The sequence below is a fragment of the Hylobates moloch genome, unplaced genomic scaffold (genome assembly GCF_009828535.3).
Source record: "Hylobates moloch isolate HMO894 unplaced genomic scaffold, HMol_V3 SCAFFOLD_11, whole genome shotgun sequence".
Taxonomy (NCBI): Eukaryota; Metazoa; Chordata; class Mammalia; order Primates; family Hylobatidae; genus Hylobates; species Hylobates moloch.
The window spans coordinates 3,049,331-3,076,411 of NW_026652286.1; the positions used below are offsets into that span (position 1 = coordinate 3,049,331).

The window sequence follows — 27,081 nt, forward strand, 5'->3', positions numbered from 1 at the left end:
CAGCTTCATCCATGTCCCTGCGAAGGACATGAACTCATCCTTTTTATGGCTGCATAGTATTCCACGGTGTATATGTGCCACATTTTCTTTACCCAGTATATCATTGATGGACATTTGGGTTGGTTCCAAGTCTGCTATTGTGAATAGTGCTGCAATAAACATATGTGTGTATGTGTCTTTATAGTAGCATGATTTATAATCCTTTGGGTATATACCCAGTAATGGGATGACTCGGTCAAATGGTATTTCTAGTTCTAGATCCTTGAGGAATTGCCACACTGTCTTCCACAATGGTTGAACTAGTTTACAGTCCCACCAACAGTGTAAAAGCATTCCTATTTCTCCACATCCTCTTCAGCTTCTGTTGTTTCCTGACTTTAATGATCGCTATTCTAACTGGTGTGAGATGGTATCTCATTGTGGTTTTGATTTGCATTTCTCTGATAAGCAGTGATGATGAGCATTTTTTCATATGTCTGTTGGCTGCATAAATGTCTTCTTTTGAGAAGTGTCTGTTCATATGCTTTGCCCACTTTTTGATGGGGGCTGTTTGTTTTTTTTCTTGTAAATTTGTTTAAGTTCTTTGTAGATTCTGGATATTAGCCTCCAAGGGCAGTCTTGCATGGTTCACTGAGACCTGAGAGAAAGAGAGGGGCAGGGAAAACCAGGGAAAGGAAGAAGAAAGAAAGGATTACTTTAGTCTGCAGGTACTTTCAGCAGCAGTGCCCAGGAAGCAGGTGCTGTTGAAATTGTCTGGCCATGGTGCAGCCGGCTAGGCTAGTTAGACCTCACCCTATGCAAAAGTGAAGAGCCCTGCAGAGGCTGACAGGTGCTGACTCCTCTCACCTGGTCTGCAGGGAGCAGAGGACTCAAGTCTGGTCACCCTGTGACTATAGCCCGGGCTATCTGTGGCCCTCTAATAATCGACCATGAGCCAGGAGGCTGGTGCCCCTCCCAACTCTGTGGACACCTCTCTGGGTGCCTGGTACAAGTCCCTGGGCCTCGGTTCCTTCATTGTGAAATGAGACGGTTGGGGAGGGCTGTCAACTGAGAAAGCTGGAGAGCCACAGATTCAGGACTTAGGTTTTGCTATCAGACTGGACCTTCTTTCCAAGGCTTGGTTTTGCCACTTCCTGCCTACATGACCTCTGGCAATAATGTTCCCTTTCTGAATCTGAGGTTCTTATGCTTAAAATGGGAACAAAATCAGCAGCCCTCTTGGGGTTGTCATCAAGATGATAAATGGAATGTGTTACCCTTTTTTCACAAATGTTTATTGTGTGCCCACTGTGTCCCAGGTGCTGGAGTTGCATAGTGTGAACAGAGGCCACAGTGGAGCTTACTTTCTATTGGGATGGACAGTGTAATTGCATCTCACACACAGTGTTTAATAAATGTGAGCTGCTATCATTCATTTCATTGCCGAGATCCTTTGAGGCTCCCAAATCATTTCTTCATATGACCAGTCCCTCAAGACTTGTGGAATCGTTGGGGTCATGCAGAAATGGAGGCTTAGAGAAGTTAAGTAACTTACCCAAGGTCATAGAGGCAGTAAATGGTAGGACTGGAACTCGGACACAGTTAATCTGCTTTAGAGTCTATGCTCTCAGCATTACTCTTATTCTGGGTTATTAATAATTGTTGTTTTGACTGTCGTCATTAGAATTGTAATTTATGACCTTTACTAAGAACTTGCTATATGCATTTTCTTAGTTCATCCTCTGATATCTATATTTCTTCATAGCATTTAATGCTGCCCGATGTTACATATTTAATCACTTCCTGTCTGTCTTCCCCATGCGACTGCAAGCTTCCTTGAGACCAATTCTGTTTAGTTCATGGCTTTAATTATGGCATCTGGATTACAGTGGGTGCATTACGTATGCTTGCTGGATGAATGAATCCACGGGAGGCCACAGTGAGCAAAGAAAAACTGATTTCAGCCCTTCTGAGTGCCTGGTCCAGGATGGATGAACAGACATCCTGGGTGTGACAGGAGGGGAGGAAGCTTAGGGAGCCATGGTGGCTGTTAGCCAGGGCTCCAGCCTGGTACCAGACCTCATTGAATTACCCTCATTGCACAGCTGGGAAAGAGGGACAAAGGTAGAGGGAAGGGGCACAGGACTGAAAGCTGTGACATCTGGAGGGACAAGCTTCCATGGGCCCTTCCCCCACTCCCACCCCCCACTCCATCTTCTCACAGCAGGCCACACATCTGCCTCTTCCTTGGGGTTTTGAGGGAAGGGCATCTTCTTCCTGCTCAACAGAGGAGACTTCTGACCTTCTGCTGATCCCTGCCCACACACTCCCTTCTCTTTCAGGTCTCCCCAGAGCTTGGATTGCAACCAAACACCCACCTCCTAGGAGGGGTCTTTTGGTCGTTCTTGTCCCTTGATGGATTTGTTGAAATCCCAAATAAACTCCTGTACGAATTTCAGGAGAGTTACTCTAAAGCTGCATGCAGGGATAGATGTGTTTGTTTGGATGCCTCACTGGGGCATCAGCACCTCCTTCAAGGTGTGGTTATTGCCAGTTGCCTCTGGGCATGATCTACCATCATATGCCCCAGCACTTCATTGACATTACTGGTCGTTCTGTTGATGAAGCAACCTCCTGGAGCTGGAAAGAACTATCTTTTCAAACATAGTAATGAATTACAACTCTCCTGCTGCCCCAGGAACCTGATGGGTCCATGCAGGGATTTTGAAACTGTTCTCTGAGGCCCTAGAGGACAGAGGTGTCCCAGGAGCTTGGGGGTGGCAGAAGGTGAAGGGTAATGGGGAATTCTGGCCTCCTCCCCTCTGCTGCATTCTGAGTAGCCTTTCTTTGCTCTGTTTTGTATGTTGGATTTGAGTATATGGTATATGAACAATCACATTTTGAGGCAAACAAAGAAACTGCTATTGAAGCGCATGCCACATGGAATTCCTCTGTGCCTTGCTCTCTTCTGCAAGGATGGAGACCCAGCATTGATGGGTAAATGGTTTCAAGGATGCCTGTTGGATGCAAGTCCAGCATGGTCCCAGCTTCAGCATTTGTTGATGGGTTGGAAGGCGTCCCCAGGTGAGACTCCCCTCCTGTGTCTCCTTTTCTGTTTCAGGAGTCATCTGCAGGAGCTGGAGAGGTCCTACTATCCATCAGCTACCTCCCGGCTGCCAACCGCCTCCTGGTGGTGCTGATTAAAGCCAAGAACCTCCACTCTAACCAGTCCAAGGAGCTCCTGGGGAAGGGTGAGTGAGATGTGAGAGGATGGCCAAGGCCCCTCCAGCTATCGGGAGTGTGTGCCGAGGGAGGTGGTGTCTGGGAGGAAATGGTCACAGGTAAGCAGGGAGGTGGAACATGAGCACATCTATGGAGCCATGCTCAGCTGTTCTTCACCCTAAGTTCACAGATTGATTTTTGAGGACACACTCACTTCTTTGAGTTCACATCCATTTACTCTTAGACCAATCCCATCCATTAGGACCCAAGTGTGAGCTACCTGAGACTCCCTACCTTGGAGATCCACTATGAGAACCATCAGCCCTAACCACAGAGCACAAAAAGCCAAGGGTCAGACTATAGCCATGGAGTGAAGGGCCTGGGCTGTCGGGAAAACTTGGCCCAGCCCTTGTCACCCACACCTGGCTGGACCCATATTTCAGGCAGATGTCAGGAAGGCCAGGTTCTTCCCCTCCTGTCTGAACTCATCACCACTGCACTCCTCCCACCCACCCCAGTTTCTTCTCTCTTCTCAGCCTTTGCCAACTGCCACCCTCATACCAGCTGAGTGTGGGTGATGGCAGAAGGTGTGTGGGTACATGGGCTGAGGCCTGAGGCTTCAGGCATCTGTGCCCCATATACCCAAATAAGCTTTCCTGTAACACCCTGGAAGCCTCAGTTTTTCCTTCTGGATACCCCAGCCCAGGTCCAGCATCTCGGAGACCAAAGCAAGCTCTCCTACATGAGCAGGAAATCATCCTCAGCTAGCCAGATAATACCTGGGCTGGAAGCCACATGCTCCTAGCAAGATATAAACAAGTCTCTATTTATAGCAGGGTACAAATAAAGAATTGCCACTGCATTCTGAATTTTGAGCAAAAGACTTGGGGCTAATGAAATCAGAAGAGTTGGTCTTGCTGGCAGTTTCCTGAGTCAAAGGCCAAAGTTCAAAGCCTTTATGTCATTCCCTTTAGATAATTATTTGATTCTTGCTCTCTTTTATAGCTCCTGTCAGGACAATTACAGTACAACACTTCGTCTCTCAACTCTCTCTGCAGAAATAACAAACTCACCTCCTAGGGGTGATAATTACAGCAATGAATACAAAGTAACAATTATTCTCACATTAGCTTTGGAAACCTTGACTAAGTAATCCAGTCCAGCCTTGTGATGTGACATGAAAACTCGCCTGGTGACCTGTTTGTGGATTTCCTTGGGGCCAGCTCTCTTGGTGCAGTGCCCTGGGTTTGGGGGAGCTTGCAGGAGCAGGAAGTCTGCCTTCATCCCTCTTCCACATGAAGTTGAGGGTCTTCAAATAAAACTTTAAAAAGTACGGATGAGAAGAACTCAACCAACCAGCAGGGGATGTCCTATTTTAATAACAGACAAAAATACTTACACCAAGAAGCAAGGGGATGAAGACTTGGGAGCTGGATTCATTTTTCTAGTCTGAGTTTAAAATCCAGCTTCAGGACCCCTGAGCTATTGTCATGGACCTGGTTTGATGTGAGGATATGAAGTCATGTAGCAAAGGTGGTTCCCTCTTGGTACTCTAACATGCCGCAATCACAGGCCACCCAGTGGCCAGCCTTCCATATCATGGTATTGGCTATTTCCTACACTTTAGTGTCAGTTCTATGGAGGCAAGAACTTCTGCTGCATCCCCACGTCTAGACCAGTGCCTGCCATAGGGTAGGCACTTACTATTTGTTGAATGAATGCATGGCCCAGTAGGGGAGTGGAGAATAATCCCCAATGCAAGGAAGTGAAAGTATCCTGGATCGACTCCTAGAGTTATAGATTGTCTGGGTGGGATGCTTTCCTGTTCGTATAGCAGAGCCTTCTATGGTCACATAGACTTGGGACCTGTGCTGGGGTATCCAGAAGGAAAAACTGAGGCCTCTAAGATGTTTGGGTATATGGGGCACAGATGTCCGAAGTCTTGAGCTAGAGACATCATCTTTCCAGCACCAGGAGGGAGCTTTGTCCTGGGCCCTGCCAGATCTCAGAAACTCACTCTTGTCCCTTCTCTCTGTCTCTTGTTCCCCTCTGACCCTCCCCAGATGTCTCGGTCAAGGTGACCTTGAAGCACCAGGCTCGGAAGCTGAAGAAGAAGCAGACTAAACGAGCTAAGCACAAGATCAACCCCGTGTGGAACGAGATGATCATGTTTGAACTGCCCGACGACCTGCTGCAGGCCTCCAGCGTGGAGCTGGAAGTGCTGGGCCAGGACGAGTCAGGGCAGAGCTGCGCGCTTGGCCACTGCAGCCTGGGCCTGCATACCTCGGGCTCCGAGCGCAGCCACTGGGAGGAGATGCTCAAAAACCCTCGCCGGCAGATTGCCATGTGGCACCAGCTGCACCTGTAACCAGCTGCCCGGCCGCCTCCCTTCTTGGACAGCCCTGACCCGTCCTCTGCAACCTCCTCTCTGTGCCCCTTCCTCGTTGTGACACCCAGAAGACAGTGACAGATGTGTTTGCAAGGCTGGGATGGCTCTCTCATCATACTCTTGTTTCTTAGAAATAAGCAAGACACAGCAGGAAATGGAATATGTGGGTCACACTGAGGAATGCATTTTGCTCATCTGTGTTATTGAAGGAGATGCTTATCAAATACAGTTCCTATGCCTGTTTTATAGGTGGGGTTAGGCCAGATGCAGAGAAAGCTAAATGTGGGAATCATGGATGCAAAGAAGAATTTGGCTTTTAGAAAAACAAGCATTTCAAAAATGATGAAGGAAGTGAAAGTATCCTGGATCAACTCCTAGCGTTAGAGGTTGCCCAGGTGGAAAGAAACCTTAGCCAGCGTTCAATCAAGCTCACCATGCAGGGCAGTCACCCGGCAGTTCTCAAACTTTAGCATGTGAAGAGTCACCAGCAGATTCCTGGGCTCACCTGGAGACATTCCTAGTCGGTATTCCTGGTCGAAGCCCAGGAGCCTTCCTTTTTAACGAGCTGATGTAGAGGGAGGAGCACTGTACTTGGAGAAATTCCTTCTACAATATTCCACACAGGTTTTCGGCCACAGTCCTCGATGGAGTCCCAAAACCATGGTGCAGCCAGTTCCAATGCTGGACACCTCAACCATCAGTGTGAAATCTGGGGCCTCAGCTTTTTAATTTAATTATTTTAATTCTTAATACTTTAATTTGTGCATTTCATAAGCCCCCTGCTCTTGGACCGAATTTTGTGCTTTTTATTGAAGAATTGTATTGTTTTTATCTTAAAATCAGTTTCTATTATCCCTGGAGAGACCATCCCTAACAAAGTACAGGTGGGATCTCCTGTGAATCATTGACTGGGTTCTGATTGCTAGATGTCACACCCACCAGCATCACCAAAGTGACTCTGAGATAGACCGGTCCCTTCTCAGCGTTCCAGTCACTTCAGGAGGAATTTGGTTATTGACTTAGTCTATGACGTCTGGCTACACGTAGGTAGAGAAGAAAGACAATTTTAAAAAGGAAATCAGGTCTTTTGCAACTGTGCCTCCCTCTGTCCGTTTTCACTTGAATGGGTAAATAACCAGCAGCTAGGTTTGGAATTCCTACCTTGTTATTCTAAACAGATGTCCACGTTGTTAATTAAATCTAAATTATGAGCCTTGCTGAGTGGATAGAGTACTTACCCCTGAACCAGGATTCCTGGATTCTGTTGTTGACGTTGCCTTTCAGAACCTGTTTGGCCAGCTGTATAAGATAGGACTAATGACTAGGAAGCCTACCCCAGTGAATGATGTACTAGATGAAATAGTGTTCAAAACCTGTAGGCACTCTCTGGCTAAAAACAAACTCTGAGGCCACCAGTAGATCATCTTTAAGCTAAGTTACTATTTTTCACCTTTTTTTTTTTTAGACGGAGTTTTGCTCTTTGTTGCCCAGGCTGGAGTGCAGTGGCACGATCTCAGCTCACTGCAACCTCCGCCTCCCAAGTTCAAGCGATTCTCCTGTCTCAGCCTCCTGGGTAGCTGGGATTACAGGCGCCCACCAACATGCCTGGCTAATTTTTGTACTTTTAGTGGAGATGGAGTTTCACCATGTTGGCCAGGCTGGTCTTCAACTCTGGACCTCAGGTGATCTACCCGCCTCAGCCTCTCAAAGTACTGGGATTACAGGCGTGAGCCACAACACCCAGCCTATTTTTCACTTTAATTTGGCAGCTGAGAATGCCCAGAAAGTGCCAGAAGCATCGTGGCATTTCCAGAACCATGGATGCTGCCTTTGGACCCCTCTCTATTAATATTAAAACTCTGGGCCTTCAGATGTCACCCTAATCCACTGCCCTAAGACAGAATTCCTGGACAAGATGGGTAAGGGCTTCATTCCTTCAACAAGTCAAGTCATACTTGGCCTCTCCCTGAGAATCTGAGCAGGAGCCTTATGACCTGTGGTCTTTATTTTTTCTTTCTGTACAGAAATAGAAAAGCATTAGAAAAAACAGAAAAAAAATCGAATCCCTCTTTCACGGGAAGTCTTTTGGATAAGTGGAAACCTTCATCCTTGAGGTTGGCCAGCCCCTGCCAAGTGTCGTGTAGGCAAAGCACTTGTTAGTGGCTTCCTATAAAATGTTTTAGAGATCTCTTCACCGTACTGGTTTCTTCTCTTTGGTTGGTGTGGGTAAAAGAAAACAAAACATTTCCTATGAGCTGAAAGCTGACCAGCATTTTCTTCTTGGTAGCATCTACTACTCCAATCTAGAAGATTTGGATTCTAGACTAAAAATCAGGAAACATGGCTCCTTATAAATCTATGCAGCTGCCTTATAGTACCATCAAAAGAATTTCAGGTGGGCTGGGCGGGGCCCCTGATCCCAGAGTTACCAACTCCACCCATCGTCATTTGGTCATGAAGCATCCTTTCATTCTTCTTCTTCTTCTTCTTTTTTTTTTTGGGAGGGATCTCAAAGGTTTAGTCTTCCAGAATCCAAATTAAAAGTTGCCCCTGATGGGAGCCAGTTTCCACCACAGAACATCTTAGATGTCAGCCTTGACCTCACTTAGTAGGGATTACAGAAATGAGATACATTTTGAAGGAGAGTTGTCTGCTATGTTCACTGTATTCTAAGTGCCTGGGATAAAGCTGTCTCATGGGTGCTCCATATATATTTGTTGAGTGAATTAATGAATTAAGAGTGGCTGGCGGAGTAGGCAGAAAAAGACACTGCAAATGGCATAAAAATTAGAGTCCTAGCTGAGTTCTCAATGGTAAAGTCACCAGATGTCTTAGCAGTCAAGCTAGAAATTCATGACATTGAGTATTACTATTTGCCTAATGACAATTCATTGCTCTCCATGTAAATGTAATCAACAGATGAAGAGAATATAATTGCTCTGCTTTTCCACTAAAACTTCATCTTAGTGAATTTTAAATTACCCAGAGATGTCAAACTGCCAAATCAAAATATTTCAGTAGTCTTTGCATCAGCTTACCTTGTACAAGAAACATTTCCAATTTATTACCAAATTATAGTAATTGAGCCTGTGTGAAGTATCTCATCATTTTTGAAAGGAACACCTTGTGTGATGCCAGTGAGCATTTCTAAAAAGGGTGTGAGGCAGAGGTAAAAATAAGGTGAGAGACCATTTCAGAATGCACTGTTGCTCAGAAAGGTGATCTGGTTCTTTCTTCAGAGATTTCTGTGGGGATAGAAAATTAGGAGTCCGCCCTCATTAATCTGTGACTCCACCTCTTGCATCAAGTCAATATCTATTTGTTGAGCCCTTATTAAGACCTTGCATATGTCTGTCCATTTTGATTTGAGATATAACTTTTTGTGTGGGTTTAATGACAAGTCACTCCAAACAAAGCTGGGCGCAGAGAGTCAGCTAGGAGACCAGTTATTCAGGGTCCATTTCTCTTGGATGTAAAGGAGTCCTGGGTAAAATGTGGCTGTAGCCTGAACCAACTAGTCCCTGTGATTTGTTTCTGCCCTCTGTGTTTCCTGTTGTCAAATGCTAAGTGTGTGTTTTGCAGTCATGAACTAAAGCACAAAAAGATGCATGAGACATTGTAGTCATATGTCTGGTGTGAAACTTTGGAGCAAAAACCTTGCAGTGGTAAATAAAAAATTTCCAACAGGGTCAGCTGCCTGGTGTTTTCTTTTTTTCCATTTTTCCTAATATTTTGGCATATAAAATGCAGAAGAAATCATCTGATAAGCACTTATGAGCCACTGCCATGTTTAATAAAACTTGACAACTACAATTGAAGTACCCTCAGTGCCCTTTACTCAGAAGACCATGACCTTGGATTTGAGGTTTATCATCCCAGGCATTCCCTCATACTTTTACTACATGTCTTTGTAAACCCTGAGTTCCATAAAGTGTTTTTAAACTTCATTTAAATTGTATCACACTATTTTTGCTCAACATTAAATATTTCAGTTTCATCTGTGCAGACACATGCAGCTCCAGTTTATTTCTTTTTCACTGATGTATGATATTCCATTGTATGGATATGCCACAGTCCTATGTGGTTGATGTATATCTACATGTTTCTTTTTCTTTTTCTTTGCTGTTACAAGAAATGCTGCTATGACATTTCTCTGCATGTCTCCTTGTGCGCTTGTTTGAGTTTCTCTAAGATATATACCCAGGAGTGAGTCATAGAGTACTCTGTGCATGTGCATGTGTGTGTACCTTGGTGGCCTTGCTTGAGTACTGAATCAAAGAGGCTACATACAGTTAGGAATGCCAAGGTTGGGTGAGGCTTTTCAGGGATTTGGCTTCATTGCTGGGGGAGGAAATTAGGTGGAAACTAGTAACTTCTCTTTCTTTAACATTCCCCAAAGAAATACTCCATCAATGGAAGGGTCTAGCAGCAGCCATTGGTACTCATGAACGCCTGGTGGCCAGCAGGGACAAGGGGACTCCTGGAGTCCTCTCATCCTAAGCCTTCCTGGTGGCCACTACAGCCATGGCCTCTGGAGAAAAAGGGATTAAGCAAGGGGCAGGGCCTGAATTTTAAAGCTAGTAGAAAATTAGCCAGGTCACACAGAATTAAAATAGAAGGTTCTTAAATAGGATAAACAATCCATAAAGAAAGCCATGAGATGTCTTTGCTTTCCAAGTCTGCATATAATTCCCTATTTTATATTATGTATACACATACATTCTATTGTAATGGCAACTAGCATTTAAATTTTCATAATAAAATAGGATCAGTTGGTTTTATCCCACATAGCCAAATGTTATGCAGACTATGTTTCACAGGTAACTATGAATATGACCCACCTGAGCCCAAAACTCATACTTAAGAGTCTGGATTGATATAAAAGAGAAATGGAAGAGGGAAGCAGAGTTCATGAGTCACTTTATACAAGGACTTTCCATTGAAATGCTTCGAATAACAAGCACTGTTCCTGCGTATAATTGACTCATGTCTAGAGCATTGCATCAGGAGCTGGGAATCTGCAACCCGGCTTGGCTTTGTGACTGACCACCTTCATGGCCCTGGGTAAGTCACTTACCTCTGGGCCTCAGTTTCCACAACTGTAAAATGAATTTGGAGCAAATGATCACTAAGGCTCCTTCCAGCTTTAACATTTTGTGATTCTATGACCTAGACTGTCAACAGCTTTTTTTTTTTTTTTTTTTTTTTTCAGACAAGGTCTGGCTCTGTCACCCAGGTCAGAGTACAGTGGCACAATCTAGGCTCACTGCATCCTTGACCTCCCAAGCTCAAGCAATCCTCCCACCTTAGCCTCCTTAGTAGCTGGGACCACAGGCATATGCCACCACACCCGGCTAATTTTCTGTACTTTTTGTAGAGATGGGATTTTGCTACATTTTGCCCAGGCTGATCTCAAACTCCTGGACTCAGGCAATCTGCTCACTTTGGCCTCCCAAAGTACTGGAATTACAGGTGTGAGTCACCGCACCCAGCCAACAACTTACTTTTTACACATACCTTTAGCCTCCTATCTTGTGCATAAAACAAATTAAACCCACATACATGTACTTGCCCTCCCTGCCCCATGTCTGCCTGGCAATATCCCCCTGGTATCTCCTGACAGTCCGTCCTGACAGCTACCCACTCCTCTAGACAACGTGCAATGGCACCTGAGGCTTCAAGTCAGCCTCTTCTCATTTGCTTAATTGCTAATGGGGCTGGTGGTAATTTTCCATCCAAGAGTTTCTTTTTTTTTTTTTTTTTTTAGAGCCAGTTGGAAGCATCACCATTTCAGGAGCTCTGAACTCTAGCATCTGTTCTGTCTCCCTCCTGAGGCAGACGCCTGGCAAGAATAAAGCCACAGGATGTGGCTGTGGATGGATTTAGGGAGCTGGGCATTTTCTTAGTCCAAGTGTTGGAGAACTGTCCCCTTGCTCCCCTTCCTCATCTCCTGCAGGTGAGCCAGCACAGATGGCCCCTGGCAGGGACCTCAGCAGCTTCCCCAAGCCAGAGAAGAAGACCCCTACCTTGGAGGAGGATGGGAGGAAGCCAGACTTTCTCCCAGACAGGCTCCTCCGTCTCTAGAAGCCAGACGTTGCCATGGAAACTGAGCTACTTGTGGCCATTGTGTGATTTGGCCCCTGTGCTCGCTCATCCCCAGCCGGGTTTGGTCTCCTGTCAGTGCAGCCTACCCATGCTAGGGCATATAGTTCCCCAGCTCAGTTTCCCAGTGCCCTTTCTTGGTGTTTCAGGACAGCCTGTTGGCAAGTGAGCAATGGCAGAAATCCTGTTTCAGAAACCTAGGGATTCCAACCAGGCAGAAGCAAAGAGGAACCTGCTTTTCTAACCAGAACAAACAGAACCTCTCTGCAGTCCCTTTCTCCTTGAGAGCCAGGTGAGATGAGCTGCAGGAAGCAGAACAAGGTGCCCTGAGGATCTCTCTGAGAGGGGAATGGTGATTCCCATTTAGGTAGAGGCATCCATGCCAGTTGAAGGTGTAAGTGGCTCTGTATTAAAAGTCACCCCGGGCAGCCCCAGGGATTCTGGGTGAAAGAGGATGGCAGCAGGAAACCTTGATGCTTCCTAGCACCTCATTCACCCTGATCTTAGAGGTCGCAATGGGGATGATAATGACAATCAGCACCTAGTAAACCATGGCTCTGGGCTAAGCGCTGAAGAGATAGAATAGGATAAGTGACTCATCCAAGGTCCCATAGGTTGAAAGAGGCACAAGAGGATTTGAATCTGGGACGGTCTAATCCTAAAAGGTCCAGGCTCTGGGGTACAGCCAGTAGCCCAGGGTCTTTATTGGAAGATCACTTACATGCATAGGCAGTAGCTTAAAAATGCTACCTGGAAGCATGAACTCTGAGAATCACCAAGCTGGAAGGAGCTGGAAAAGTTCTCTTTCCTATAGGAACTAGGAGACACCTGGCTGGATTGGGCAGAACATTGTCCAAGGGGCAAGAGCAAGTTGGAATGGAGGGGAACTCAAGTGAGTACCATGGGAACAACCTCCAGCTTTGTGGAGTAGGGGCCGGATCAAGGTTAGATCCAACCAGAGGTCAGGCGCAGGGTCTTTCTGATCAAGGAAGGAAACCAAAATAGAGACAGGCAACATGGAAGAACCTAGGACCTCAGTTGTGACCAAGACAGCATTGCAGGAATTGCACTTCTATCAGGAGTGGCTTAAGTTCATTCATTCCTTCAATACCCACTGATTAAATGCCCACTATGTAGCTTTTCCCTTGTGGGTGTTACCACATGGAAGGGGAAGATGGACATAAAACAATCTCTGTCTTTCTCTCTCTCTCTCTCTCTCACACACACACACACACACACACACACACACACACACACACACACACACAGAGAGTAATTACACAGTTTAGATAGGCCGGCCAGGAAAGACCCCTTTGAGGCTGCATTTTAGATGAGACCTAAAAGAGGAGAAGAGTTCAGTCATGTAACCATCTGGGAAAGCTATCCCAGGCGGGGGCCTCATGGCATCAGAGGATCCCGAGGTAGAAAAGAGCTTAGTGAGTTGAAGGCAGTGTGGCTGGAGCCCAATGCAGGGGAGGACAAGATGAGGCTGGGAGGTAGGCAGGGCTGCACCGTGCAGGGCTGATGGGTCATAATTAGGAGTTTGGATTGAATTATAAGGGCAATGGGAAACCAATGGAAGGTGTTAGGCAGAGCAGATGCCATGACTGAATCTAAGTTTTAAAAAATCATTCTAGAAATTGTGGCATGGTAGCCTTTCAGGTCTTCAGGCAGCTTGTCATTCTCCTAAGTCCTCTCTGGGTTGAACTCAACTTGCCCTTGAATCTTGGGGAAGGAGGGACAGGAGAAGCTGGGGAGAAGAGGGAGGAAGGGAATGGAATAGACCTCACCCCCTTATCACTTCCTACAAGCCCCACTTTGGGGAGACCAACTTCATGGTGAAGTGCAAATGGGGAATCTTTCCTTCCCTTGCTTGCTGGTGATGAAATCATTAACATGTTCCAGATACTGCTGCAAAGGTGGGCCAACTCTGTGTAGCCCAGCATGGGGGCAGGCCTGAGCCTGGTTCCCTTGGGCTGATTGGGTGTGGACAGCTATGTCTCTTTGCTCCTTCTTTCCCTACACCTCCTCTGGGAAGAAGAAAACTAGACTGTTCCATGGGGTCTGTAGAGTGGCTTTCACAACAGGAGGCCTCTGAGTGATCAACCACGGGAAGGAAGCCTTCAAGGGCTGGGAGGAAAATGGCGGAAGACAGAGGTTAAGAAAAAGGAACAAGGAAGGCTCCTAAAAGGAAGACAAATGGGCAGGGCAGGGAAACTGGGAGTAGGAGGACCGAGCAGCTCAGGAGGAAAAAATTAAAACGTATTATGTGTCTTCACTGGATTTATGCTAATTTTTGTAAAACAATGTGGGGAAAGCATCACTCATCACCCCTATACCAGTGCCAATGACAAACCATTGAGGAAAGACCCTTCTCCAGGGACAGGTCTACAAGTAGAGAACCATGCCAGGCAGCTTGAGGGAGAATGAGAACAACAGTTTATCTGCAACAGCCCTTGTGTGCTGCCTCCAGGAGATTCTTGTGGGATGAATGCATATGGGGGCAGAGAGATTTATTTTAAACGGTTTCGGTCACACCTCTTTTGGCCTGCTTGGTGGGCGAGGCACGTAGGTTACTTGCTGGAAGGAGACTCTAATGACGGAACAATGAGAGCAGCAAGAAGGGGCTAGTGGCCTCTTGTAGTTCCTTCCAACCTGGCAGCAGGCAGGCTCCTATCCTGACACCTAAGCCCTTGCGGTGGGGCCCGTTCTGAGTCAACCAGAGCACAGGCTGGGGATAGAGGCAAGGAGGCAGCAATTCAACAGTGGTGAGTAAATTTAAATGCTTTTATTAACAATCTTCTTACATTACAAGGATAATATGACAAAAAGAAAGTTTCTGCGTACATATTATGATAAACCAACATAGCTCTATTTGTATCCAGTGTTCTAGGTCCCGTCACACAGGTACTATAAAGCGTAGTCTGCAAAATAATAACATCAAGAGGTTTTTTTTAAAGAAAGAAAGTATTAACATATTAATATGTATGTGATAATAGACTCCTAGGTATTTCCCCCCACCCCCACTTATTTTTCCTTTGTGATTGACATGAAAACGGTTCAGCAGCGTGGGGGTGGAGAGGAGAGAGACGGGGGCTGAAATAGACGGAATCAGACTGCTGGTTCTTCCGGAGAGACAAAAGTGAAGACTGAGAGGTGCCCGAGGGCAGCCTGGCCTTTGTCTTTTGGTGAGCAGTATTGTGACCGCTGTCCCCCTCTGGACAGAGGGCTCGGTCCCTTGGTGCCCCTGGCGTGCTCTCTCTCTGAGGTACAGTGCATTGTGGGGTTGCTACCTGGGGATGCCCATCCCCTGGCTGTGGGTCTGGTCCACTGCAGTGGGAAGAAGGCTCGGCCCGGCCTGGTCTCTCTTGAGCCAGGTACTGGAGGGTGTCCCAAGACCCAGTTGGCAGCTAACTGTGGCTCAAGGAGGTGGGCATTGGCAGAACAGACCCGCCCTGGGCTGCGGGTGGAGGGGTGGGCCTGCTGGAGACTGAGGTACTTGTAGGATGGTGGGGAAGAGCAAGACAGGGGCAGAGGAGGCTCAGGATGGGAGCAAATGCCCCTTCGGACCCCGAAGGTGGAAGGCTGGTCTGGAGAGAGGGAGCATGCAGCTGCCCTTGTTCCATCATCCGGCGCCTGGCCAGGCCCTCTCTCCTACCTCCAGGAGGAAAAAAAACAGAGAGGAGACTAGGAGCAAATGGGCTTCTGGGTCCCGTCAGGGCTGCATAAGCCCTCCGTCATGCTGCCAGCTTGCACCTGTGCCCCCGCGTGGCCCCCAGACATCCCCGCCCGGCTCGGGCTAGGAGCTCGTGATAAACCCAGGGAGGCGCCCTTCCCAACGAAAGTGGATGAGCTTGGGGTATCCCAGCTCAGCCTCTGCCTCAAGTCACAGAATGAGAACAGTGTATGTGAACTAAACCTGGAGGGGAAACAGCGTTGTCCTGAGTACAGCCAGCAGCAGCTGCTGCGCGGAGCGGGCTGGGCCAAAGCCCTGCTTCTGGACTGGAGTAGCCATTGAATTTATGACTGTGCAGATATGTCTCTCCCACTGTTTCCTGCTAGCTGATGCCCCCTGCCCTGGCCAGAAAGCCTGTGGATGGTGGGCAGCGCTGTCTGGCGATGCTCACGCTGCCCCCGTCCTCTCCTCCTGACAGTGCTTGAGCAAGTGGAGGAGGCCAGGACGGCTGCACTTTAGGGGCTTGGCCTCTAGGGGCAGCAGAAGCATCTAAGAGGGAAGGGGCGGTATCTTTCCTGGACCAGCTCTTGATCCAGTTTGCACCTTTCCTATTGCCACTGACGCTGCTCAGTCCTGGTGGGGGAGGATTTTGAAGGGGTTTGTGCAGTGGTCCCTCCACCAGGAGTCAGAGACCACGTCTTACTGCCAAGCAGCAGTGACCGCCTAAGCGTAGGCTGTGGGGGTGGGGAGAGGTAGGGGGCACCTCAGCTGGAGCTCAGGGGGTATCTCCTTCCAACCTCAGACCAAGCCTGTGGAAAAGGAGAGAAAGTGCATGGAGCAAGCCGGGACCCAGCCACTCTCCTCTCCAACACTCCGGGTAGGAGGCCCCCTTGCCAGCCAACCCTGCCTGCTGGCCTTCCCCGGCTCCCTCTCCGAAGGCCGTGCTCCCTTCCCCTTTGCACAACACAGCGCCAGGCTTCCCACTGCTCTCCCAGCTCTATAGACTCTATTTTTATATCTATTTAAAACATAGAAATGTATAAATATATAGGATATTATTTATAGCTATATAGACGTGATTTACTCTCTTACTCCGCGTGTATACGTACTGTATATGTCCATATATACAACATATATGCTGTAGCATCTGTATTCTACACTGCACATACCCCTGCTTCCATGCACTCTCTCCTAGGGAGACTGGATTGCATAGGTACTTCCAGGGCGATACCACTTGAAGGGGTGCGGGGGAAGGGAGTGCCAGATGGAAGCAGAGGGGCGTACCATTTTCCTCCCAAAAGGGCACCTTTTCTCCCTCTGGCTAACATGCAAAGATTGCCTCAAAGGCTCCTTAAAAATATCATAGCACCATCCACTCAGCTCAAGCACCCTAACCAACAGACGGCAAGAGAAGGGCCCCCACCAAGTGGGAGATGGGTTTCCCTCCAAGCAGGAGAAGGACCATGCCAGTCTCTTGGGTCCTCCTGAGGACTGAGGAAGAGGCCAGACTAGAACCCATGACACGGCACCACCTCCCCAGAAGACTAGTGTCTGGAATGGGCACACCACTGCCCTCTGAAAACCCCTTTCTTGTCTGAGGAGGACTGGCTTGCCTGTTTCAGCTGTTCCAGCCTGGCCTGGCTAGATCTGCCTCTTGAAGCAGGGAGGGGGCACAAGTCCAATGCCTTCTGCCAAAATTGGACCTATGGGCCAAGAAAAAGCATGAATTCTACGGAAATCAACCCAGACTGAAAGCCAAAAGCAGACCTAGGTCTAGAACTCCCATTCCTAGAGGGGGTAGAAGGAAAAGTGAAAGGGGGGATCCAGAAGAGGGAAGTTATACTTCAACCCCTCAGGCCACCTCCTGGGTCCCATCAGGCTCCAGGTGATCAAGTAACATGGCACCAGCCCCTCAGCGCCGGCTGGGCCAGGGCTGTGGGCCCACGGCAGGGTCTCAGCTATCGTTTCCAGCCTTCTGCCTGCTTCCCCCGCTTTTGGCACCACCTCCAAATGAATGGAAAACATTTAAACATTACCTTAAGTAATTACAAGGTCCTTTTCCTAAATTAAAGGGTTGGCATAAGCAACTCAAGGGGAGGACCCCCTCAGCAAAACAACTCAACTTGGAAACATGTGGCAGAGGCTGAGGTCAGAGACCCCCAAGTGCCATAGATTCCGGGGCCCAGCACTGAACCTTGCCATCCAGGGACCCTGGAGCTTGAGCCTGCTCTCAGTCCCAAGTGAGGATGGGAAATGAGGATGTGCCTAGTATCACAGGGCCAGTCATTAAAACAATTAAATTAAATAAGGCTGCTGTTTCTGATGCCTGGACTCTCATATTCAAACAGGCAGGCAAAACTTGGGGGTTCTGACATGGCAAGAGTTACAGACATGACTGGGCTGTCCCCGTGTTTCACAGATACTAGACGGCAGTGGATCTTTTGTTTTGTCCTCCATGAAGGAAAAGCAGATCATGTTAATCATAAGGGCCCTGGCTCCCAGGCTCTGCCAGGTATCTCCTTGGCACAGTTGGCCACAAACCTAGGCCTCAAGGTTGATCTCACTTCCCACCATCCCTATGAGCCAAAGAAAGTCACTAATCAGCCAGCCCGGTTAGGCCAAGTCTCAGCCCCAGAGACACACTTCATTCTAAGCCTGTAGTCGTCACTCCTAAGCCAGAGGCTGAGTTAAAGGGCTCTGTCTTGTCCGAAGTAACAACATTTGGGATGCACCAACTGCTTTTCCACAGTTCTGTATACACATCAAGGGGAGATTAGGTTAGCCAAGCATATGCTCCCTGGGCTAGACCCTGAGTGTCCCATCAGTCCAAGTGCTTCTCAAGCAAGCAGAAGAGTGGGAAATGCCGATGACAGAAATCATGGGTAATCACACGCAGAATTCACAGGACAGAAGCACTGGGCCTCCCAGGGAGCATCCAAGCTGAGAAGAGACCCTGTGTAAATTGCAGTGGTGTATCACCCAAATTATTCCCTGTCCCATGGCAATGTGGCCTACAGAGTGTCTGCCACAGCCCTGGCATGGCTAAATTCAGCAGAAGCCACAAGCACCCAGAGTTTTAGGGGTGCCCTAACCTAACTTCAAGACCACATGAGAGGTTAGCTTTTGCAAGGTCTGGTGGCCAGCTCAGGAGGTGACCCCTGCAGCTGCGTGCTGTGCATAGCAGCTCATTCTGCTAGGCCAGAAGCAGGTCACCTGCTGTCAGCTTTTTCAGGAACTACAGGGTAGGCACTGGCACTGGCCCATAAGCTTTTCCCCTTCTAGCTGAAGATTTTAGCTCGTTTTGGCCACGATCTCTTGAGAGGAAAAAGAGTAGCTCCAACTGACCAGGTGCTCAGGAAGACACTGGTTCTCTCTTCCTGGTTTTCAAATGAGTGGGAACCTTAGCCTGCTCCTCCCTACCCATTACCCAATGTAAGGTGTAAGGCAACTGTTGGCTAGAAGAAAGGATCCCAACCTACTGTTTCTGCCCTCACCAAGCCCTGTCTTGCCAGCCATCTCTGCCCTCAACCCTTCTTAATCTCTGCAATGTTCAGTGAAACTCCCCAGACACAGCAGTTTGCGTGTGTGAGGGGAGAGGAAGTCCCGAGGCTGGGGCTGGGCCAGGTGGGACCTGGTGCTTTGCAATAGCATCCCACTTGACCACAGTCAGGTTTTGACCCTGATGGGAGGAGCAGATGGAGGGAGACATCAGTTTAAAGTGGGGAAGTGGAATGGGGCTGGGAATCTCAAAGCCTCAGAAGGGGGCTTTCAGCCTTTCCTTGCTAGTTCCTGCTGTCTTCTTGCTCAGAGGAGGGTGGGGAAGCATGTGTGCAACTGGGGTGGGAGGTGGGGTGGATGTCACCAGGCAGGGGTGCATTGATTTGTTGAAGAAGGCAGCATATGAGGCCTGGCAGTGGGACAGTTGGAGGAACCCAGTTTTTTTGTGTTTTTGTTTTTTGTTTTTTAACATGCTACATCACTGTTGAAAACAAACAAAAATGTTTCAAAAATAATATATAATATATATAATATATTTATATAATGAAAAGCTATTGACTAGCAGCAATGATTCTAAAGTTATCTTAGCACCAAGACCACGGAGGTGAAGGGGAAGGGACTGGTGGGGGATGAAGGGACTGGTGGGGGATGAAGGGACTGGTGGGACCAAGAAAGGGCTATAACATGTTCAGTGTTGATGACATCTCCACTGTGGTTCTCAACGGTGGCATGAGGCCTCAGAGACAACATAAACCAAGAAGGAAGGAAGCCACCACAGTATTATAATGTCTGAACCAAGCAGGTTGAAGACATTGGGGCCTTGCCTGTGGCCAGATAACACTACCCTCTGCCAACCAAGAGATGAAGCTCTCAGGAGAACTGACCACAGGTATATAATTCAGATCTTCCTCCCTCCCCCAAAATGACCTGCATCCACGTGATAGGATCTCTGCATATAAAATATGCATAAATCAGATGTAGGAACATGAACAGAAGTTTTTAACAGCTCACGCACATTTTTTAAAACTCCCTTGCGAGGTATACCGGTAGTTAAATGAATGAAAGAGCATTGATCAGACTCCTCTAGTTTAAACCACTACTTGCCCCAGGGAGTAGGCAAGTGGCTATTTCTAAAGCTTATATTGTATATTGTGATTGTGTGTGTGTGTGTGTGTGTGTGTGTGTAGGCTGATGCCTTGAGAGTCCTCTCTTTTCTCCATTTCTTTAGGACATCTCTACCCTGTTCAAAAAAGGAAGAGTTTGCAGGCAGAGACACATTCCCCAGTTTCCTATGACCACGTAGCATGTTATCAGACTTGTTGCAAAAGGAGGACCACATCTCTACAGACTCTCATTTGAGTTATGCATAACTTAGGGCACAATTTGCATTGACACCTCCTGCCACTGAACTATAGCAGGCATTTCTTGATTATTAAAGGAAAAAAAAATACCCTCAACACGATATGATTATAAAGAAAAAGTATAAATAATCCATGTAACTCGAATATGTACTTTTCATTTTACTTGTTTTTTAGCCAAAAATCACTTCCCTGTTGGGATCTGGACTTCTTGGCTCTTCATCTCCCCAAAAGCCCTGGATTGGAATGGAATTATATTGTTTTATCCTCCACCTCGTAAAAACAGGAATGCTAAAAGCTTACCCCTTCTCCCTTCCACAGGATTTCAAGCTCGGCGGCGAGGCGATGTTGCCTTCTGTATAATGGGTAATAGTGTGAGTTTCCAGGGGGGCTGGAAGGAAGGGATCCACGACCCAGGGATGGATGAGGCAACAGAGGTGAGGTGTGGCAGTGTCACAGTTTGACCGACACTTCTGTTTGTAGGACAGTGAAGGAACCCTCATCAGGAAATGAATAAAAAAAGATCTCAAGCTGAAGTCAGGTGGGGAGGGAGAAAAGTCAACCCCCTCCCCGCCCCCACCGCCTCCCAAATGCAGACAGACAACCCACCCTGACTTAAGTCAGAGATCTGATTCAGCTGGACCAGAATGTCAGCGAGGAGGCCGAGGAGCTCCCTCCCATCATAAAACCAAATGAAAAAAGAAAAGGCAAGAACATAAACCCAAACCCAGAGCACCGCCACCCGCAAATGAAAACATAAACAAAATGAGCTACCTAAAGGTGATGACAGAGACCTGTCATTCTAGCTTATGCTGTTGGTGGACAGTAAGGTGGGAACACAGGAGGCCCCAGCACGTGCTTCTGTGAGTGAAAATGAGTTGCCATGTATGTTGCAGCTGCCAAATTTTGTAGACAAGAGTCAGTTTCCAACATTTTTCCTTTCTGAAAGCTCCCAGTGGCTTCTGGTGGACGCGTCACCTTGGTTTTTAAAAATTTTCAGTGTGAGTTTATATATATATATATATATATAATATAATATAATATATATTTATATAATATATCAAAGCTTATGAGTATAGATTAAAAAAATATTCAACAGCTTCGTGAACTCTGCAGCGCCAGCTCCCTAAATGTCGGGGTAAAACTCCGTCCCGTGGTCCATGGTCTGTAGCGCTGGCTTCTGCTCCAGCGCAGACATCCTACTGAGGACTTCTGCGGACAGCGTGTAACTGTTCCCAGACTTCTCCTCAAACCAGCTGTCCAGGGCTCGCTTGGCATCAAAATTGGCGATCGGCGGTCCGTTTACAGCGATTGTCAACAGGTCGCTAAGCTGCTCCAGGGTCAGGCGGGAGCGGTGGTTTTTGCGAACTCGCTGGAGGGCATTGCGGCCTTTCTCGCAGCAAGCGGTGGAAGTGGGGAGGACTTTCAGAACCTGGATGATCTTGTTCAAGAGTGGAAACCTCTGTTTGTACTTGCAAATGTGGCTGATCAGGTCTTTGAAGCCATTTTTGGTGTAGTAATCTGCCTTGAGTTCTCGCCACTCCATCAACAGGCTACCCCGGGGGTCCAGCCCTTCCCTACAGACATCCCGGGAAAAGGTCGGGATGGCCTCCAGGTGATCAAATATTTGCACCATATCCTCCTTGCCATAGCTCATCAGCTCCTCACTGCTCCTGGGCCAGGCAGCCAGGTCAAACACCTGGCAGGCCTTCACAAAGATCCGGCTGCGGGAGTCGAACCTCTGAGCCAGGATGACCTGGGTCTTCTGGCAGATCTTCTCCCTGATGGACTGGAACTTGGCTTCAGCCACCCTGAGGTTCTTCATGGCGATCCCGTTGAAGCTCTCTCGGAAATTCTCCTCGAACTCCTGCAGGTATTCTCCCGGGGAGTCAGCCAGCCGGCTGATCTCCTGGATGGCCTCCTCGATCTTGTCATCCACCTGGGATACCAGCAGGTACTCGCCCTGGAAGATGTAGGCCAGGCGCGAGAGCACAGCGATCACGTCCAGCAGGAAGTAGATGAGCTTGATGGACTGGTAGTCCATGAGGAACTGCAGCAGGGCCAGTGCGATGGCCGAGGCGTCCGCTCGCTGGGTCTGGCTACTGACCTCCTTGAGATGGGTCACCACCTCCAGGTAGTCCTTGATGAGAGCGTTGAGGACGTTCTGCTCGCCGATGATCCACCGCACTGCCCGGATATCCCCCAGGAACTCCGTCTCCTCACAGAGGGTGGCCGCCGTGGACCGCAGCTCGCACATGAGGCGCGGCGAGTAGCGGTAGAAGCTCAGCAGCTGCTTCAGGTTGTTCTCCAGCTCCTCCAGGCATGGGAGCTCCTTCCCGCTGATGGCATCCAGGATCTCCAGGTGGGGCCGGTGCACCATGAAGGGCAGGCACAGCAGCCAGGGCAGCGTCTTGCGGATGGTCATGAACATGCTGGCACGGAGGCTGGCTGTGATGTTGGCTCCGTCTACACCCAAGCCAACAGTTGGCTTTTCATCCTGCAACCGGATGCCCAAGGCTGAGAAGGCCCGGTCAAGCGCCTGGAGATAGCTTTCTGTGCTAGAGAATCCCAGCTCCTGCAGGGACAGGAACTCTGTGGCCGGGGGCCCATCACTGCTGGTGTACTGAACATAGACAGCCACCGTGTCGGCCAGCAGGTCGTCGCTCTGCCCATCCAGGATGATGCTGAGGCAAGGTGACTGGCGGATGCGCTCCACCAGGTCTTCCCGCAGGGCCCGGGCGATGTGATGGATGAGGATCTGGCAGTCTCCCTCGTTCATGTACTGGTCCACCACCTTGAGCTCACACTTCCTCAGCAGCTCCGCCAGGGGCCGGAAGTCCAGGTAGGGCCTGCCCTCCAAGGCCAGGTGGTAGGCGGTGTTGAAGAGCAGGGTCATGTTGCGACACATCTCCTCTGTCTTCTCCGGGTGCATGCGGAGCTTGTACAGCTGCAGGCACTTCTTGTGCAGGTTGCTCTGGCTGTGCAATTTGATGGTGTGAATCTTAAACTGCTTGGAGCCGATGATGAAGGCCGAGGTGCGTGAGGACTGCACCGTGTACTGGCGGCAGACGTGGCACCACATCTCATTGAGGGTCGGGGAGTACCGCAGGAACCAGAACTTCTTCAGCCATTCCTGCTTAAAGCGCCGGATTCGGCGCCCGGTGGCCGATGACATCTTGGAGGGCTCATCCGTCGCAGTCATCATATCATTGGAGACAGATTCATCTGCTGAATCGACTTCCTGGTCATCGTCCTCCATGATGGCAGGGCCGGAGACCATGCTCTCTGAGGCTGAAAAACAAATGGGAAAGAAACATTTATTCCTGGTGGAAAAAACAAGCTTTTCCCAAATCCACAGGAAACACTCCTGGAAGGTAGGTGCCACAACGTGGGAAACAGAAGTCCGTAGAAGCCTAGGACGGATTGAATCCCAGCCCAGAATTAGTTTATGAGCACTCCTTCTTGCCCATGTGACTTTTACTCTCCCGTGATTGATTGTCCACAGTTGCCTTGTCACGCCCACCAGGTTCCAGGCTGCCTGCCCTCGCCCTCCATGTGTGGGTGTTTGAGGGATTTAAATGCCCCCTATCAACTGGACAGCACAAGCTAGGAGAGTAGATCTAATGGAGGAGAAAAAGCACATCACACATTCCAAAGTTATATAGCAAGGACTTGGGATTCATTTGCCCTTCATTAATGTGAACAAAGGCATCTTGGATATGGCCCAAGTGATTTCAGGATCAAAATGCAGTTTAGCTCAGAGGCATGCTTTGAATACAAGAAACACCTCATTCTGAGCTAAGGGACGTGGTTAAAAGAGTAAGTGCTATGTAAACAGTCTCCCTCAGCTGCAGATATGAACTAGAAAACCTCCCTAGTTCTCGACCAACTCTAGAGACCCAGGTAGCCAACAGAATAGGGCAAAGCCATGCAGGTGAATGGCCTGGATCCCCTCACTGTCCATCCTTCTAGAACTCCAGGGTAGGGAACTGGGACCATGTGTGTCAGGACAGAGATTCAGGAAGAGAAGAACAAGGCTGTGTTCCTGGACTAAGTTAGGGAAGCCATGAGATCTCTCCAGTGGGACACCCTGCTTGAGACTGGGGAGAGAGAAAGACTGGGCTTTGAAATTGGGCTTTGGGGTAAGACACCAGTACCAGAGAAAGGCAACGGGTCAAGAACACAGCACACAACCCTTCTGCAGCGGAACTTCCTTTATTGACATGGAGGATACAAGGGCAACACACGGAGCACCTGGCAGAGCTGCCGACGGGCCTGCCAGAGACACTGAGGACCTGGGCTCCCACTCACGGAGGCAGCCACCTCCACGTTACACTCCTCAGGTCTCCCGGAATGTGGTTTCCACAGAGAGCTTTAGGCTACCCTCCACAAAGCCCACTGTGTGCTCTGCCCTCCGACAATAATCTCATCCAAACCAACTTACCTGCAGGGTCCGAGAACTCTGGGAGCTCCAGTACCTGTGGTGGCAATACGGGGGGCTCAGGAAGTTTCCCAGACTTAAGCATGTCTAATTCTGCCTGGAGCTCCCGAACCTTCTTCTTTAGGCGAATACAGTTAGGGCAAAAAGAGGTGGTGGGAAGTTCATGAGGGTCAGATGCAAGAGAGGCCTCAGCAGGACTGTCGGCCTTGAATGATGAAGGCTCCTCTTCTTCATCCTCCAATTGGCCTGGCTCCTTGGAGACCCCCTGGGGGACCTTCCAGTCCCCCTCCCCCTGGGTCCGGCCTATATTCTGCACACCATGGGTCATGGTTGTTGCACACCGACTGTAGGCGTCATCCTGGTATTTGGGGACTTTCCTGATGACCAGTGAGGTGCTCAGGGCCAACTGGTGGGCTTCCACCTTTGCAGATTCCAGTGAGGCCTCCAGAACATCCTTGAAAATCAGGTCAATTTTCTTCTTCTTGGCTTGGGGGTGTACGTCCCCCTCATCAAAGCCACGCTTGTAGGGACTTTTGCCCTGTCTCAGCACAGGGAGATGAATGGGACCCCTCAGGTCTTCTGGGTTATCCAGAACCTGCTCAGACTTCTCCCTCTGCAACCTCTTCTCTCCTAGGAAGGAAAACCAGGGTGTAAGGAAATGGGGAAAACCCCCAAATTGGAGAAACCAACAGAAAACAAAGGAGGCCGCCTGTTAGGTCACCTAACACATCCCTCTAGATCTGGGCTTTTGGGGCAAGTGTTGCAAAGGGGAGATATGAATCACTCAGTGGTCCATCAGAGCTAGACTCGTAGGACCTGAACGGTGGAAAGACCTTTTATAAAGAGACAGTTTCCAAGAAGCCTCATGTCTACAAGCTCTATGGTTATAAGTTAAGAGAAATCTATAAAGGAGAGTAATTGAACATTCTTTTCTATGACCCTAGAAAACAACATCCCACTTAATCACACTGGGTGGTGGGAACATACCTCAGAGCCAAGTGAGTATCAACTCCCCCAGCCTTTGCAGCTTCCCCTCAGCCCTAGCAATGACAAGATGGCTGCTTTGACTTGGTAAAAGGTACACGTGAAACACCATAGGCCTCACTCCTTCCTCCTCCTTTGTTGCTCTGGAGACAGCCCACTTAAGGCAAAGTCCATCCTATGGCAACGTCCTTTCTAATTCTCCCAGCAATCAGCAGACTAGGAACATGTGAGAAAGCATGATCTGAACTTCTGTGGTTCTCACTGACGACTAAGGGCAGAAGAAAGGGGAAGACAAGGAGACCTATGGCGCCAAGGGCTCCAGCATGGCAGCCTCCAACAAGATAAAGGACAAGGTAGCCACAATGACCCAAAGCAGTCTGGAAATATAGCCATGTCTCCTTACTTGGCAATTCAAAGGATGTTTCCTTGCCTATTTCTATCATGTGAATTACTTCAATTCACTTTGAGTTACTTTCAATTGTTTCAAAGATTTTGGTGAGCTCCTCAACCATAAATTATTTTAGACTGATTTCTTGTTTTTAATTTTTATTTTTTGAGACAGAGACCCACTCTGTTGTCCAGGCTGAAGTGCAGTGGTGCTCATGCAGCTTCCACCTTCCAGGCTCAAGTGATCCTCCCACTTCAGCCTCCCAAGTAGCTGGGACTACAGACACACGCCATCATACCCTAATTTTTGTACTTTTTGTGGAGATAGGGTTTCGCCATGTTGCCCAGGCTGGTCTCAAACTCCTAGGCTCAAGCCATCTGCCCACCTTGGCATCCCAAAATGCTGGGATTACAGGCATGAGCCATGGCACCCAGCTAGCCTGATTCTTTAAAAATTACCAACATAGTTTCATAAACTGCTACAGAAGTGCTGATGCTTCCTGGTGAGAGATGCTAAAAAGGCAGAGGAATCTCTTCAGCCCTTAGAGGGTCCTGAAAGTAGCCTATGGAACTCAGAAATCTCAAAGGTTTCCTAGACCAGGTGCAGGGGCCCTAGGTGATGTGCCGCTGAACAATGACTTGAACTAAACTGTACTTAGGCTTCTGATGGCTCCATTTGCAAAAGGCTTCTGATTGAAGGGTTTGTCATAAGCAGTCCAGATGTTCCACGCCTGGTTTCCCATAGCTGGCACGGGTGCTGTGCCCTGCCCCATGTTTGACTTCAGGTTTCCTTTAGGTTACAGCACAAAAGGAAGTTATCTATTCAGGATGCACCTTTTCTGTCCTCACATGAATACTTAAGGAACAACTTTATCTCCAAGGCTTCTGGAACTCAGGCAGCTCCCCACAGCCTGCACTTCTATATCAGCTGAGCTGCAGAAAGGGGAGAGATGGAGACAACTTGAAAATGCAACCTGTATGTCTTACAGATCAGATGCAGCACTTGCCCATTGAAAATCTCTAAAAATCAAGAGCCACATTTTCC

At 48.5% G+C, this 27,081-nt stretch overlaps 2 protein-coding genes across 4 annotated transcripts in view; one reads left to right on the forward strand and one right to left on the reverse strand.

Annotated features, from left to right (window-relative positions):
* SYT13 (synaptotagmin 13) overlaps positions 1–9,279 on the forward strand; it is a 46,293-nt gene extending 37,014 nt beyond the window's left edge. The window contains exons 5-6 of the mRNA XM_032166178.1: positions 3,101–3,230; positions 5,265–9,279. Of these exons, the coding sequence (XP_032022069.1) occupies positions 3,101–3,230; positions 5,265–5,569 (435 nt within the window). The 3' untranslated portion in view covers positions 5,570–9,279. The remainder of the gene's footprint in view (positions 1–3,100; positions 3,231–5,264) is intronic.
* A 5,191-nt stretch (positions 9,280–14,470) lies between these two features.
* PRDM11 (PR/SET domain 11) overlaps positions 14,471–27,081 on the reverse strand; it is a 50,885-nt gene continuing 38,274 nt past the window's right edge. Inside the window, exons 6-8 of one of the 3 annotated variants that reach the window (XR_009215562.1) lie at positions 24,669–25,295; positions 20,999–23,515; positions 14,471–20,722 (exon numbers count right to left, since the gene is read on the reverse strand). Coding sequence is in view for 2 of the 3 variants with exons in the window: in XM_032166179.2 (XP_032022070.1) it covers positions 21,351–23,515; positions 24,669–25,295 (2,792 nt within the window). In the remaining variant the exon portion in view is untranslated. Of the gene's footprint in view, positions 23,516–24,668; positions 25,296–27,081 lie in introns of all 3 variants that reach the window. The other 2 variants (XM_032166179.2, XM_032166180.2) reach the window with 2 other exon arrangements.